Source organism: Lactuca sativa, chromosome 3 (genome assembly GCF_002870075.4).
Source record: "Lactuca sativa cultivar Salinas chromosome 3, Lsat_Salinas_v11, whole genome shotgun sequence".
NCBI classification, from domain to species: Eukaryota; Viridiplantae; Streptophyta; class Magnoliopsida; order Asterales; family Asteraceae; genus Lactuca; species Lactuca sativa.
Window position 1 is genome coordinate 10,385,464 of NC_056625.2, and position 15,947 is coordinate 10,401,410.

A 15,947-nucleotide genomic window follows, 5' to 3' on the forward strand; every position below is an offset into this window, starting at 1 on the left:
GTCGAAGTTTTACGGCAAAATCGGCACGACACCGGGAGACGTGTAAACAGTGAATTTACGATGGATGGATTTTTAGCCTTATAAATCTAAACAAAAGTTGTAGTATACGTTAAACCGAGAATATACAAAAAAAGAACGTCCAAATCTGACTTCGTATGAGGAAGTTATGAATTTCCTAAGATTTGGCTTAGCAGTGCACAACCCGAAACTCGAATTTTAGGATTGAGCAGTTTTTGGCCTACGCGACTTAAATGAGAATTGAAGATCTCATTAATAGGAACTCAACGGTAAAAATACGGGCGAAAACAGAGTCCGTATGTAGAAGTTATGAATTTTACACGAACATTTAACAGTATAATCTCCTCGCACTGTTAAATTTAAGATCGGTCGAGAATTAGCCGATGGAGTCAAAATGAAAGTTGTAGATCTTATTTTTACCTACGCTTGGATATAAAGAACGTCAAAAACGGAGGTCGTATGTGAAAATTACGGATTTTAGAAGTCGGAAGTGTGTTGTGCGAAAATGGGTGATGTGGCACAATCTTGGCCATTGCTTTCTCCCTAAGTCTTGCCACTAGATGGTAACATGTGGCACCAAGTTCAGCCATTTTCACCCTATAGATAGAACCTCTCCCACCCTTATTTTCTTCACATCTTTCCCATTCTTTCTTCTCTTTAGTCTCTCACTAGAACCTCTCTCTAGCCCCGAAACCCCCCGAAAAGCCTAGGGAACCTCCCTAGCACGAGGCGGAAGCCCCGGAGTGCTCGACGGCTCCGTGAAGAAGAACTTTTCAGCTCGGGAACGCTGCTCCAAGAAAAGTCTGGTTTTCTATAAAACACGCTGTAAGTGAGCTACGCCTACGCTATTTTTAATATAGCTTTTATTTAATTATAGTAACGTTATTAGGAACTTATAATAAGTACTTGGGCTATTATTATGGGTTATATAAGTATTGTTTAACGCTTATATAATAGTAATAATAACTAGACTATTAATTAGTCTCGACGAATAATAGACTAAACTCTAGTGGTAATAATACTAGGTTTCGTCGAAGAAAATTATTTTTAAGAAGCGAAGCGCTGTTTGAGTTCGGAATCACCACCTTTTCAAGCGAGTGCATGGTCCCTTTCATCTTACACATAGATATGAAGTATTTTATATAAACTACGTGTTACGTGTGCATATTATATGTATACTTGCTATCTATGCTGGATGAACAATTTTATACAAGTTTTATATGATTTTAACTTTTTATGTATTTATATCTATGTAATATGTTGGGTAAAACATGGGTAGATGAAATATGAGTTGGATGATGAGTTGAGAGGTGATATAGACCATGAGGTAAGGGTAAGAGGTGGAAGATGTGAGAATCCTTGTTCCCAAATGTTGGCCCCGTCATCTAACAGAGTATGGATGACAACCACAAACTATTCTAGACAGTCCAGTGGAACACTAGCAGACTCGCAACTTGTAGGTGTTGTGAACGATGTGTTCACCGGTGTACTCTAAAAACCCATTGACATGTATTGCGAGTGGACTCTCGAAAATGATACTGTCAATAAACGAGATAACCCTAGCAGCTGTGCTCGAAGGACAATACTGGCAGCTGCGCCTCATATAGAATGTCACAATTATGGCAGCTGCGCCTAAGTGATAGAACTAGCAGCTGTGCTTGACAGCTGTGTCATTGACAACGATGGACTTCGTACCTGTTCCTTAGGATAATTCTTAGGAATGAATGAATGAGAAATAACTGATTCTTAGGGTAGATCCTTAAGAGTAAAGAAGATAACGGGGATGGGTAATTGGGTTAATTGTTTGATGATTAAACATAATAATTATATTATTGTGAGTTGAAAACCCTATGTACTCACCAGGTTTCCCAACCTGACCCACTCAGCTTAATTGTATCACAGGTGTCGATACAAAGCTACACTACACTGAGAGATTAAGGAGATGTAAATCACTAGTGATAATGAATGTAAGTTATGTTTATATATTGACGATGACATCCCAAATGTTTTAAAATGAATAAAAATACTTTTCTTCGGAAATACTTTGATAACGTATTTATCATGTTTTACTGGGAACAAATTCTGCAACTTTTTTATTAAAAGAGGTACTCTGATTTTTTTATAAAACATAAACAAAATCGGTATTTTTTGGCCGTAAAAATAGAAATGTCACAATGTATGTCAGCATGTTCATATTTGACTTTACCACTTGGTCTATTTTTGAGTAAACTATTGGTTTTCACTCTCATATAGTTTCTTTATGTTATAGTAAAATGGAAGTATAATGTTATATGGTAAGAAAAGTGATCATGCTAATATTAACCTGTTGGTTGTTTGTGTGATAGGTGATAACTTAAACTCATCTTTGGTAGATATCAATTGAACCAAATGTAATGAAAGATTGGGCTGTATTTTAAGTCTCAAAAGGAATTTTTAGCCTCAAAGGTATTTTCAGCCCTTATTTTTAAGAGTATCACTTCTAAACAAAAAGGTACTTTCATCAATAAGCTTTAGTCCAAATATCAAATTGAAGAAAGTGAACATAAAGCCAATGTCGCATTCCCTATATGTAGTTTCTAATGGTTTTGGCCTCATAGATTAACCCCTAAGTTGTTTCCTCATAATTAGGCTGTAGCCGATCTTTTGAAAAGTATACAGGTCGCCCCTGAGGACTATTCCGAAGCGTTGCTCGCTGGTGTGGGAATGAGCCCCTTCTGGAGGCGACGGGGGGAAGATGGTGGTATTTTTCTCTATTGTTGAGGGTAATGTATGGTTTTGAGCACTATAACACTCCTATGGTGCACATGCAACCCTAAATGCTTTGGATCTATGTTTTCTCTAATTATACATGCATTTTCAATTTTTCCAAAGCATTCTCCCTAGCTAGCATACAATTGAAGCTATACAATATAAACTTAGTTTGGATGCTTACCTCTTGAGTAGGGTAGAGCTCTTAACCTTTGAAAGCTTGAGCACCTCAAGTGTGATGCCTCTATTGGTTCACAAACACCAAAATGCAAGAGGAGGCTTGAGAGAATAGGTTACTAGCACAAAATCAATTTCACCCTCTTAGAAATTAAGTGGCAACCGATTTTGGCTCTAAAAAGGGCTTATTTATAGTGTTGCACATGTTAGGGTTACACTTTGTAAACCCTAATGACCCACGACTTTCCACATTCTCATGCTCCATGGATTTAACCTCCATGTACTATCCATGGATTAGTTTAGCCCATCTACATAATCATAGATCATTGGCCCACAATACAAGAATCATTAATTTACATAATCAATCCCCATATATTTAATTAGTCTCTTTTGACCACAAAATTAACTCCAAATTAATTCTTGATCAATACTAATTAAATAATATGATTTCATATTAATACATTATACTTGTAATATATTAATAAACCATAAATAACCTTATTCTCAAAATCCATCCTATCAAATTGCACTGGTGAAGGCAACCCAAAAAGGACCATGCTACAATCGGGTCAAGTACATCCCAATTATAGTTATGGGCTTAGACACTAATCCAACAGTCTCCCACTTGGATAAGTCTAATAACTATAGCTGCCAATGTAACTTTAGGGTCCGACTTAGCAATCGTAAGCTTTCAAAAGTCGCAGTAAACTCTGAACCAGTTAGTGACGCATCCTTTAGATAAAGGATCATATAATCCTTTGTTCTCAAGATATTAGCTGGACAAATACATGGAACAATATCATACTTATTGTCCAACAGTTTGTTTCCCAATTTCCGATTCGTCTGACATAGAACATAACCAAACACATCAATTTAGTTCTAATTGGGCCCGATACACAAGTCAAAACATAATAATTGAGGGGACCAAGATATCGTTTTAATTCTCTTAGGATAAAAGGGAACAGATAAACTTCGACATTATATGCTTGTACTAACTACTCATTAAATCATGCATAACGATACGTTTTATAACATCATGTTACTGATGCATTGTCGTATCATCAATGCACAACTAATTCATAGTTAACAACTCATATATCTAGGTTTGAAGACTTATATGATATTATCATCTCACGATCACTCGTGATAAATTCCATGAAGTGATTTAAGTGGGTGCGGGTTGATCTAATACTCAAATCTAATTTCAGAAGTACTCATGAATGGTATAGCAAACTGTTGCTATGCCTAACGCCTTAGACAATCTACAATCCAACTCATGACATTCTTCTTTCATAGTTACTCATGACAGTCTTCTTTCATACTTACTTCCAACGTATGATCGACGATAGAGATAACTTTTATAGCTCATACGATATGTGTTATGTGGATTGTGTGTGGGGTATGTGTCGGGGGCTCACTAAGTTTTGTGCTTACGGTTTACATTTTTGTTTTCAGGTTTTATCGATTTGGAAATGAAGGGCTCGGATTGATCGCAATGCACACACCTATGATTTCCGCTATGAATGATTTTGGGACGAACTCTGATAAATGTTTCTAATTAAAAATGTTTGGAATAAATAGTAATTATGGTTGGGTGATATTAAAAATGAAATTTTTGCCCCTGATTTTTGGGTCGTTACATTTGGAATGACGGGTTTCTTGAAAATCAAGAACATGAACTCAAAGATGAACACATATTTCTACAAAAATCACCTCATATCTTTGATTCTTAAGTCGAAGAGCACACACAAAAAATCTTTTCCAGATAGAACAATAAAAGAGGGGTAAAAGGTCTTTTCATATTAAACTTATCAGAAAATAACGGTGTCAGTGAAAAGGAACGGTGACGTCACAATGTAACACCAGTCAAATTTAGGTCAAAAATAAATTATTCAATAACCTTAATTGGGGTAAATAAAGTGGTAGATATCGTAACTGGGTTTTCGAAAATATAAAGAACACTAAAATCCGAGTTATAACGAAGAAGTTATGACCAATCGAAGATCCGCAACAAAATCGGTAAAACACTGTTAAACCTAAAAGGCGAAGTTTTAATAAAATACCTTTTAACATTAGATATCTAAATGAAATTCGTAGATATCATTAAACCGTAAACAAACATAAAAAGAACGTCCAAATCTGACTTCGTATGAGAAAGTTATGATTTTTCGAAGTTTCGGATATAGTAGTAGACGGCTAAAAACTCGAAGTAGAGATCGAGCGACTTTTAGCCGATGCAACCTAAACGAGAATTGAAGATCTCGTCAATAGTAGTCCAACGGTGAAAAGACATACGAAAATGGACGTCAGACGAAGGAGTTATGATTTTCTAACGGAGTTTTCCTATCTCGACTTACTAAAAATAATATAATAAAAATATAATAAAATAAATTCAAAATTAACCAACGAAGTCTAAATGAAACTTGTAGAGCATAATCTCACCTACGCGTCGTTATAAAGAACGTCGAAAACGGATTTTGTATGCGAAAGTTATGAATTTTTGAAGTTCGGGGCGCGAAACCCCAAAACTGTCAGAAACCACGACGTGAAAATAGTGTTCACGACGTGAAATGTCTTTTGACACCTCCTGGAGTCTGCCAGACCCAACTTGTGATGACGCATGCAGTGACGATCAAGCCCACGACGTGAAAATACTGTTCACGACGTGAAAATCGAGAAATCAGCCCTATAAATAGATTTAAAGGGGCAGCCGGCCAAGGTTGCTAATTCACCCTTCTCTCACCCATATTACCTTGATTTATGTGCAAAGAAGTACCCCCGAAGCCCCGGTATCATCCCAAGACTACCTCGACGCCCTGGTTATGCGTTTAAGCCCTGACGGAAGCCCAAAGTCCCGAAGTTCCCGAGAAACTTTCTTCTTTCCAGTCGAAGTGTTGCCCGAGTTAAACATCCATTTTATCAAATCGTCATTTCTACCAAGTGAGTTCATACCCCTACACCTTTTCTAAACTTTTTATATGTTTTATAGGGGGGAATACAAGTATAACATAAGGAAACTTGTGTTTCAAACTATTGATTACGTTTTCTTATACTTTACGTATGTATTACACAAAAATATCGACTTCGAATCACAAACATTATTATAAAACTTATAAACTTCTAAATGTTGTTAATAACAAATTTCCATTATATAAATAATATACATGGAAACTATGATAAGTATAGTTTTATGGAAATTACAAGTTAAAAGGACCAACGATAGGAAAACACGTATATAAATTGTGATAAGTACAATTTATAAGTCAATCCACTCTTTCTATTGTACAAAGTTATAAATGAAAATTGCTATTTTTATTTACTAAAAGGTTTTTCAACATATTACTCGTGAACTTATTGTTAGCGAATCATCTGTGAGACAACGACTTTGTTTAGTATCAAACGAAAGTCCACCACTTACAGCCAGAGTCTCCTGGAGGGAGAGCGTGACTTTGTGTATAGATCTATACGGGACAGACAATCCCATGCCTTGACTGTTAGCTATAGTTGGAACGACAGTTCAAGGGTGACAAATATCATTAATAGTATGGATATCCGTCATATTAGCATGGTTATAGGAACTCGCACGCGGAAACAATGACTCATACACGTAGTGATACTCAACTCAATCAAGCTCGGGGGATAATAACTATATGATCACTTAGTATTTACATCAGGGTTATATATTGTTTTCATTTGATAGACAGTTGGATGTGTGATTTCAGTTTCATTTCCTGTTCCTTGTTTGGTTGTGGACTTAGGGTAGAATCACCCAATCGACTGTCGGTTCAAGTCTTAGTCATATATAACTTGTAGGGACTGAGTAATCATGATAGGGTATTATCATCACATTCATAATTCAGTATAGATACAACTACAACTAGTTTTAGTTAATAATAAAATTACAAGTTATCAAACTAAGTATGACATATTTACTTACATTCATGGTCTTAGTTCATATAAGACTACACCTCACTTTTAGGAAAATATAGGATTTTCCTGGTTCAAATACATTCATTTTGTACAATAACGATTTACAACATCATTTTTAAGAAAATATCGGGTTTTCTAAAAACAAACGTGAACCTTTCAAATGACATTCATTTACACAAATAAAGCTTGTGATTTATGAACTCACCAACTTAAATGTTGACACTTTTTCTTTGAAATAACTTATATTCTCAGGGAATCGCTAAACCAGGTTAGCAACTGATTTTGAAGACTTACGCTCAGGCGTTAGTTTAATCTTTTGGACATCATATTGTAATTGACTTTTGCAAACATGTAATACTACAATCATGTAAACTTTTCAATTATGTATATGATGGTTGTGTGTACTTTCTTTACTATTCAACTGTTATGATATTGTACATGACGTCCTCCGCCCCCGAATGTTTCCGTCGTTCTGGTTTTGGGGTGTGACACACAAAATCTATAATTATGGACCATTCACGCAAAAAAATAAGACAAAATTGCAAAAATGGTCCCTATGGTTGTCAAAATTATGTGGTTATGGTCCAAAAAAGTTTGACGATGCACTAACGGTCCATTTTTGGAAACATTGTGTGGTTTTGGTCCTTATAATTGACATTTTTGTGTGTTTTTGGTCAAAATCCAACATGAAATGACTAATATGCCCTTTAAATAATTATTTTTTTAACCTTTATATTATTTTCTTATCTTATAATTTAAAAAAAACATAAAGAAAATCAAACCCATCACACCCCACCCCTCCTTCTTATCTTATAATTTAAGAAAATCTCTCTCTCTCTCTCTCTCTCTCTCTCTCTCTCTCCTATAGATGTCATCCTCCCAACCGGAACCTCCACCACCAAAATAAAATCAAACCCACATCACCACCACCATATCTTCTGCTAGAACACTAGCTTCATCGGTGTGACTTCATCGGACCACCCTTTTATGATGGAGGACATTTTCCGGTTCTTACATCTGTGAGACTTCCATCTCATATGTCTTCAAGATGGTAGCTGCCCCAAACGAACTTAAATCCCAATTCAAATCCAAAAACCGAAGTCCCCATTTTAAATTCTCCTCTAAAATCGAATCCAAAAATCGTTTCCAATCTTGTTTCAGGAACCAAAATTAAAATTCGGTAGTGGTGTAGAGAATGAGGGGAGAGAGAGAGAGAGATAGCAAGGGGGTTCAATAGATTTTAGAGGATTGACCTTGCAATGGTAGGGTACGTAGTGGAGTAGAGAACGACTGAGATTAAGACTTGAATCGATTTCTCATTGTTGGAGATGGAGTTGGGAAGCTGTGATGGTCTTCGGTTTAACCATGGCGGCTGGCGAAATCAGAGGACAACAATTTGGTGGTCGGATACAATAGACGACAACGACATAAAGTTAAGGTTCTAGCTCCGACGATGGCTTCAATGTGAACATGATGCTCGACTAGAAGATGTGAGCTAGTTTTTTTTTTTTAAAGTGCAACTCTAGTGCTTTCCGGTGAAGGACAAGCAGGAAGCATATGTGGACCAAGTTGGGCAAGGTGAAATCAAGCTTGGCGGTGATGGTGGTCTAGTGAAGCTTGGTGGAGGTTGTTTGGTTATGGCAGTCGGCTGGTGGTGGGTAAAGAAAAGGTCTTAACCCAATTTTTTATCATCTTTTACAACCGATCTACCATTACCGAAGGCTCCATGTATGGTGGGTGATTCAAATTAGGTTTAAATTCCTCGTTGTTTATGTTGACCCAATTCATCGATCCTTCCCCAATGTACGAATAAATCGGTGGGGTCGTGAAGGTTTTTGGGCGGTATCGGTGCTTGGAGAATGGTGGTGGTAGTAGGGATGTTCTTGAGTGTGTGTTTTCCTAAGATAGTGAAAGAGATGAATGATACCACTAGAGAGAGAGAGAGAGAGAGAGAGAGAGAGAGAGAGAGAGAGAGAGAGAGAGAGAGAGAGAGAGAGAGAGAGAGAAGAGAGAGAGAGAGAGAGAGAGAGAGAGAGAGAGAGAGAGAGCCATTCTCTAACTTTTAATTATATAAAATCATTAAAATTATATATAAAAAATAAAAAACAAATATAAGGGTATAACTGTCTTTTTAAGGGGTTAGAGACCAAAACCAATAAAAAGATCCAATTTTGGACCATTAGTATACCACCAAAACTTTTTGGACAAAAATTATAAAATTCTATCAACCACAGAGACCATTTTTGCAATTTTGTTAAAAAATAATGACTATTTTAGGAACTAACTTTAAAACATACCATATGTAAAATTTTGTTTAAAATTTATATAGGTTTGTCAATAAATAAATATATATTCCTATTTAATAAATGAAACCTTTTGTCCACGTGTCATTTTCACCAAACATTTTACATCAAAGTGAATTTCCAATTATACCCCTCCTTCATTCCATATTCAATTCAATTCGGATTTTTTTTGGAATCTAAATTCATTTGTGTATACATTATTATTTACAAAATAATTTTTTACTATTATATTTTTAATAAACTACTTTAATAAAATTTTATAATTCTTTAATTTTCTATTATATTTTTTATCATCAATATTCTTTTTCTTTCTTATTCGTTATTTTCACGGGTTGTAATCTAATAAATAAATAAAACTAAAATCCTATGAAAAAGTCTAAACCTATCCGGGTCGGACCGTATCCATATTTGTTTAACGTACATGTATCGAAGTACTAAACGGCTTCACGCAACCAAGATTTTCATTCTCTTTTTCCTATCAAAGTCGCTATTCTCCATCTCTTCCCGTCGCCGCCTCCGTCGATTTGTGGTAATATTGTATCCGCGCATTCATATCCGTATACGTGCAGGCCCTAATTCGCCTTTTGTTTGGTTTCTTATTGATCAGTCGTACAGAAGCTATACTGGTTGTGCTAAAATGGTGAGATTCCATCCTAAAAAACCCTTTATTTAGAATTTCTATAATATTGATTGTTTTCATCTCGGTATTTCCTATTCGTGTGGGTTTATGCGTTAGTTTCGACTGCTTTTGATATTTAAATCAAGGATCAAAGATGAATTCACTAGTCTATCAATTACCTGTTTTGAATAAATCATACCCATGGATGTACCGTTTGATGCGCTGACAACTCCCTCCATGGGTTATCCTTGAGGCGGGGTCAGTTGACAGCTGATAGTAATTAACGTATTCCCCTTGCAGCATCTACACGTCAGGTTTGAATACTATATTGAAAGAGAATATAGTATCTAAACATAGAAACAGTTTTACACATATAATGATTTATGATTTTATTTATTAATTTTGCTTGCTGATTTTGTAGGATACAAAAGTGGTGCAAGGTAGTGTGTTGGCAATCACTGACAATGTCGTGGTGTCACTGGATGAAGTTTTGAATGCTGTAAGAATGGTCAAGAAGGAGGTGGTTCAGGATTTTAATCCTTTGATCATCAATCAAGCTGCATCACTAAGTACCTTTCTGTCTCTACCATTCTCTGAATCTGTAACTGTTAATATATATGCTTTCATCTTGAGTCCCATACCCTGTTTGTTTGTAACTTTGTATATCACCTTCACAATTCACATTTAATATATTGATGCTTGATGGTGCATCATTAGTTTATAATTGCAGTATGTGCTACTTGGACCTGAAACTACAAGGTCCCAGCTTTTTATTTTTTCAATGATGTAATTCAGTAACTGGCATTAACAAGTCTTTAACCTCTTTTAGGACCTTGTGTATTGATTGCAAACTATTGTGTTGCTTAAAAATGATTCAAGTTTCTTATTATTATTATTTTTTTACATTGATATGTGGCAGGTTCTTTGGCAGTGGATTCATCATCCACTGATTTTGTGATATCCATGTGTAAGTCATCAGATTTTCCTGGTGATAAGCTGCTGGAGGAATTGTCACGGGTGTTGAAGCCTGGTGGAGAAATCTTTTTCCATCACACTTGTGCTGCTGCTGCTGCCAAGGAGACAGTAATGCATCTGATTAGTATCTTAAAGCAGAGTCATGATGGATGGAGTTGAGTTTGAGTATACTAATAATCTTGTTTGACCATTTTGCAGATGAAATCTTCTCTTAAGCGTAAACTATTGGTTGTAGGGTTTTCAGATATAGAGGTGGTTGAGATCGCAGAAGCACAATCTTTTGGGGTAAGTTCATTTGAATCTATATCCATCATGTCCAATGTCATATTGTTCTGTTTTAAGCCCATTATCCATGGCTGGATACAAGATAATATTGTGAGAATTATAAATTGGTTTAATAATCTTGTTATCCATAGATTAAGGCTAAGAAACCTACCTGGAAGATTGGTTCTTCGTTTTCTCTTAAGAAGCCAGTGAAAAGCTTACCTAAAGTCCAGATTGTTGATGACATGGATCTTATTGATGAGGACAGCCTGTTATCTGAAGAGGACTTGAAGAAACCTCAGCTTCCACCTGGTAACTGTTTAGGAGTTTTAGTTGTTTTTAGGATAAGGATGTGAACTGTTAAATTGGATGATAATTTTGTTTTTTTCTTATTTTTGCAGTTGGTGATTGTGAAGTTGGAAGCACAAGGAAAGCATGCAAAAATTGCTCATGTGGACGTGCTGAAGAAGAGGAGAAAGTGCAAAAGCTGGGAGTGACTATGGAACAGTTGGAGAACCCCAAGTCAGCCTGTGGCAGTGTAAGTCAAGTCCCTTTTGTTTATTGCATATTTGCATTACCACTTAATTTCCATGTTTACAACATATTATATTTGTTTATGCTTATACTCATAGAAGCTGAAGCTGAAGCTGGTGTTTATATTTTGTTATTCAGAATATTTAATAGTAATAGTTGAATCTTGAAATTGAAAATGCAGTGTGGACTAGGTGATGCATTCAGGTGTGGCACATGCCCTTACAAGGGTCTTCCTCCTTTCAAACTGGGCCAGAAGGTAAGTTTTTTTTTTCAACATTGTATTTACAAAGTAGTTGGTTTGTGTTTGTGGTTATGAAACATGAGTTAACATGGCGAGTTGTTGAAAATAAATAATAGTTAATGTGTGTTATTTTGATGGTTTTTGCAGGTGACCTTGTCTGAGAACTTCCTTACTGCAGACTTCTAGGCTTTATCATATTTTATGTCTGTCTAAACAAAATACACCACTCAGAGAGAGAAAGAGAGAATGCATACAAGAGCAGTGTGAAGCAATATGGCATGTTATGTTGTGTCTGGATATTTTAAACTCGGTTTTCCAGTTCATACCCCATCCATCTATATGTACTTACTAACTTAACTGAATGGTATTCATATGCATTTGCTCTGAATTCTGAATTCTGAATTCTGATTGATTCATGCCTTCTCCTCCTTTACCAAATGCTCGTTGGTTGTAGTGCCGATTCTCAAGCTATCTAATAATATATTAAATGCCCCGTTTTACAGAAGGAACGTATCTGTGGCTCTTATGTATGTGTGTATTCAAACTTCAAGTTTAGAACAACTTAAAACAACACACTATTGTAAAGGGAAAGCAATCAAAGCATCACTCTGAATGATTTTCTGCTTCCCCCAACTTCAAGTTTAGAAAAATCAGATATGACCAATATCCATACAAGGAAACATTTTCTTGTAAGTTATATGTTTTGAACAACAAATACAAAATAAATATCCCCCTTACGTTTTTAATTGCAAAATCCATACTTTTTCGGATAAAGTTGATAGATTTATCATAAAAGATATGTGGAAATCTCTGATAAAGTTCAAATATTTTGGGTTAGTTTATGGTTTAATTTTTATTTTTATTTTTAAAACATGAAAGTCTTGATTATATTATTTAGCCAAATCTAGCGAAACATTTCTTATTTTTTTTTTTCAATAAAAAAATTACAAATTACCGTATAAAAATAGATAATCAAGATTTTTCTGTTAAAAAAATAAATGTTTGGATTAAACCGTAAACTGACAAAAAATATTGGGACTTTATCGGAGATTTACTATAAATAAATAAAAGAGGTTGGAAAGTATTATTTTTAGGGCTGTTCACTATTCGGATAAAACCGAACTATCCAATTGGACAATTTGGATCTGACTATTTGGTTTGGATATTCGGATTTTTGGATCGGTTTTCAACAAAACCGAATTAGTATTTTGGATTTCGGATTGGTTTTGATTTATAAAATAAGAACCGAAAAGTCCAAAAAAACCGAATAAACATTTCTTATATATATATATATATATATATATATATATATATATATATATATATATATATATATATATATATATATATATATATATATTAATTTTGTAATTTATTTTTTCAAATAGGTTCAAAATGTTTCACCCGATAAAAAAAACATTAATATTAATTTTCTCTCGAAAGTTTTGTATCTATAAAATATTTAACTATAATATATATTCTTATTAGTTGTTTATAAATTTCAAATCACAACTAAATGATTTGTTTTTGCTTATTGTGTAAAGTTGTGTAATATTATAATTATATGTCGTTTTAAAATGTTTCGGTTTTTGAAAACCGAATTATAAAAATCGATCCAACCGAATTGTAATTGGATCGGATTTGAATTTAGTTTGGACAATTCGGATCCATGTTTTGAAAATCGAAATCAATTTGGATTTACTTGATTGGATCGGATCAAACCAATCCATCCAAACGAACACCCCTAATTATTCTGCCTTTTTTTTTTCTTTGAGTAATATATCTTCAAAATAGATGGATGCTAGTTAGACGGTCTATTGGCTATTTTTTAATTTTTTAACTTTTTTTTCCCAGAATATAGAAAGAAGATGGTTCAATTTTTCAGTTAATTTCTGTTTTGTTGTCGGTTTTTCCATTACTTGCGCACTCCTATGAAATACAAAGAGTAAAAACACCATAAACAAGAGAACATAAGTACCTTTCTATACATAACACAAACCCATGTAACAATTGATACATACATACAATCATGACACACCATCGCACAATTGGTAATCTATATATCAAAGATAACCCTTTGACCTTTCCAACTTCAGGTTTCCCATTTACATTTTTACAAAGGGCACCCAATCACCAGCCAACCACCATAAACCACTGTACAAACTCCCATAAAACTACCAGAAACCATCATCAACCGCTACGGATGAAGGCGGGTGCCCATCGTTTTCTTCCTCCAACTCCATTTCCAATTCCGGCGTTGACCCAAATTCAGTCAACTCAACATCAGCAAGATTCTTCAAATCAACCACCGAAAGCTCATCAAGCGACCTCACCACCAAATCAGCAGCAGAAAGCTCATAAACCGGATGTTTGCTAGCCACAGCAACACACTTCATTCTTGCCTCATGAGCAGCTTCTACAGTCAAATTCGAATTCCCAAACACAATACATCTTTCGGGTATAAACCGCAAAAGCTCAGCTGCATACAAAAACATCTCCGGATCCGGTTTCCCTCTGTAAACATCTTCAGCAGTCACCACAACACTGAAAACCCCTTCGATTCCGATCGCACAAATCGCTTCTTCAAGATTCCTACGTGGCCGGGTCGAGACCAATGCCATTGGAATCTTGTAACGGGTTAAGATATTCATGAATTCCTGAGACCCATCACGGAATCGGTAAATCCGGCCTTGTAAAGCTTGGTGGATCTCTTCTTTTCTTGAAGCCATTCGTTTCAACTGAGATGGATCTCTTGACCAACATAAGACTTCTGAGATTGCTTGCTCGTTCTTCATGCCTTGTATTCTTCGAAGAAGAAAAGCTGGAGGTGGGGATTTGCCTTCTTCTTGAGAAAGTGTAAGCCATGATTGCTTTTCCAGATCTGGGTTATCTTCGATTAAAACTCCTTCCCATTCGAATATAGCGCCTAACCAACCACAACCCATTCTTTCTTGTCGAGCCAATGGGTTATGTAATGAAGGATTATCAGCCTTGTTTTTAGGTGGAAACAACTCTGGTTTTTCTTCCTTGAAACTCTGCGGAAATCTTGGGAATCGGTCTTTCTCTTTGTACAAATTCGCTTCCTTAGTCAACTCCATTGCTTGGGCTTTAATCACTGGAAATCTTGGAAATCGGGACGGCATAGCCACATATTGATTAACAGAAACATTTCTCAAGTAATGCCCTAAAATCGGTGTATGCCCTAAAAGGGATGTTGCAGCGACGGATTCAACCATGTCTACAACTATCAAACTCTGGTTCGACCAAATTTTGATAATCTAACCAAATTGGATAGTTTCCACTTTAGCTCACACAAACGACAATCGTGGAATCAACAAAAACCCTAACTTAAAGATTCGATTCCCACAAAGTTAAAGGAATTTTTTTTTTGTGGGAAAACTGTATCAATTATTCTGGACAGTCGCAAAAAGGGGGAAACGCATAAAAAAGGGAAACAGGCTTCAGAAAGAAAGATTCGAACTTTAACGTCGAATAATATAAATTCGTAAATCTATTACAGCTCCAGAAACCCTAATCAATTAAATAAGCACAAGGAGCAGACACCGAAAGAGATAGAGCAATATGCAGAGAACTCGTCGTTAATTTTAAGAATTTGCAGCTCGATAAGAAGCTTAGAGATCGAAATTAGGTGTATGTAATATATATACGTTTATATTTACAGGAAAGGATAACGAGAGAACCTGAATTTGTTGGGAATCGGAAGCAGAGATAGGGAGGAAATCGAGGGAGAGTAGCGATTTTTTAGGAGGGAGGATTTATGTGGTTTACGGGAGTGCAAAGGAGAAGGTGGTCTCCTTTTGAATATTTTTCAATTGTGTAATTTTTATCCACTTATTATGTTATTTTAACATATTCAGTAGAAGAGATATTGATAATCAAATGAACCGAAATCACAAAAACATAACTTTACTATTTTTTGAATTTAAATATAAAACAAAAAAACTAGTTGATATGCTTTTTTATGGTTGGTTATTCAGTTAATTCTTTTTGATATTTAGTAATTAATAAATATTTTTTTAAATTGTAATTTTATAAATAATGTATTTAAATGTTTACTTTAATATTTTTTTTTTCAAATTTATAAAATTATAATTAACTGACTTTTAGTTAACTCTTT

General features: G+C 35.1%; 2 protein-coding genes across 3 annotated transcripts; one reads left to right on the forward strand and one right to left on the reverse strand.

The window, feature by feature from the left end:
* Positions 1-9,582: 9,582 nt before the first annotated feature.
* On the forward strand, positions 9,583-12,225 carry LOC111920835 (anamorsin homolog). 2 transcript variants are annotated; one of them, XM_023916414.1, is made up of 9 exons: positions 9,583-9,705; positions 9,784-9,816; positions 10,217-10,364; positions 10,715-10,878; positions 10,969-11,055; positions 11,187-11,346; positions 11,436-11,572; positions 11,750-11,824; positions 11,957-12,225. In XM_023916414.1, exons 1-9 carry the CDS (start codon positions 9,598-9,600, stop codon positions 11,993-11,995), a joined length of 951 nt encoding a protein of 316 aa, XP_023772182.1. In that variant the 5' UTR covers positions 9,583-9,597; the 3' UTR covers positions 11,996-12,225. The 2 variants fall into 2 exon arrangements, with proteins under 2 accessions (XP_023772182.1, XP_023772181.1); XM_023916413.1 differs by having other exon boundaries at positions 9,583-9,816.
* A 1,543-nt stretch (positions 12,226-13,768) lies between these two features.
* On the reverse strand, positions 13,769-15,638 carry LOC111920836 (5-amino-6-(5-phospho-D-ribitylamino)uracil phosphatase, chloroplastic). Its single transcript, XM_023916415.3, has one exon. The coding sequence runs from the start codon at positions 15,043-15,045 to the stop codon at positions 13,984-13,986; it is 1,062 nt and encodes a 353-aa protein (XP_023772183.1). The 5' UTR covers positions 15,046-15,638; the 3' UTR covers positions 13,769-13,983.
* Between the last annotated feature and the right edge of the window lie 309 nt (positions 15,639-15,947).

Excerpts from the sequence above, each read along its gene's own strand:
- LOC111920836 (XM_023916415.3), bottom strand. The coding sequence starts at position 15,045 with ATGGTTGAATCCGTCGCTGCAACATCCCTTTTAGGGCATACACCGATT.
- LOC111920835 (XM_023916413.1), top strand. The coding sequence starts at position 9,598 with ATGTATCGAAGTACTAAACGGCTTCACGCAACCAAGATTTTCATTCTC. Across the intron at positions 9,817-10,216 it reads ATACTGGTTGTGCTAAAATG|GATACAAAAGTGGTGCAAGG; the intron begins GTGAGATTCCAT and ends CTGATTTTGTAG. Across the intron at positions 10,365-10,714 it reads CAATCAAGCTGCATCACTAA|GTTCTTTGGCAGTGGATTCA; the intron begins GTACCTTTCTGT and ends GATATGTGGCAG.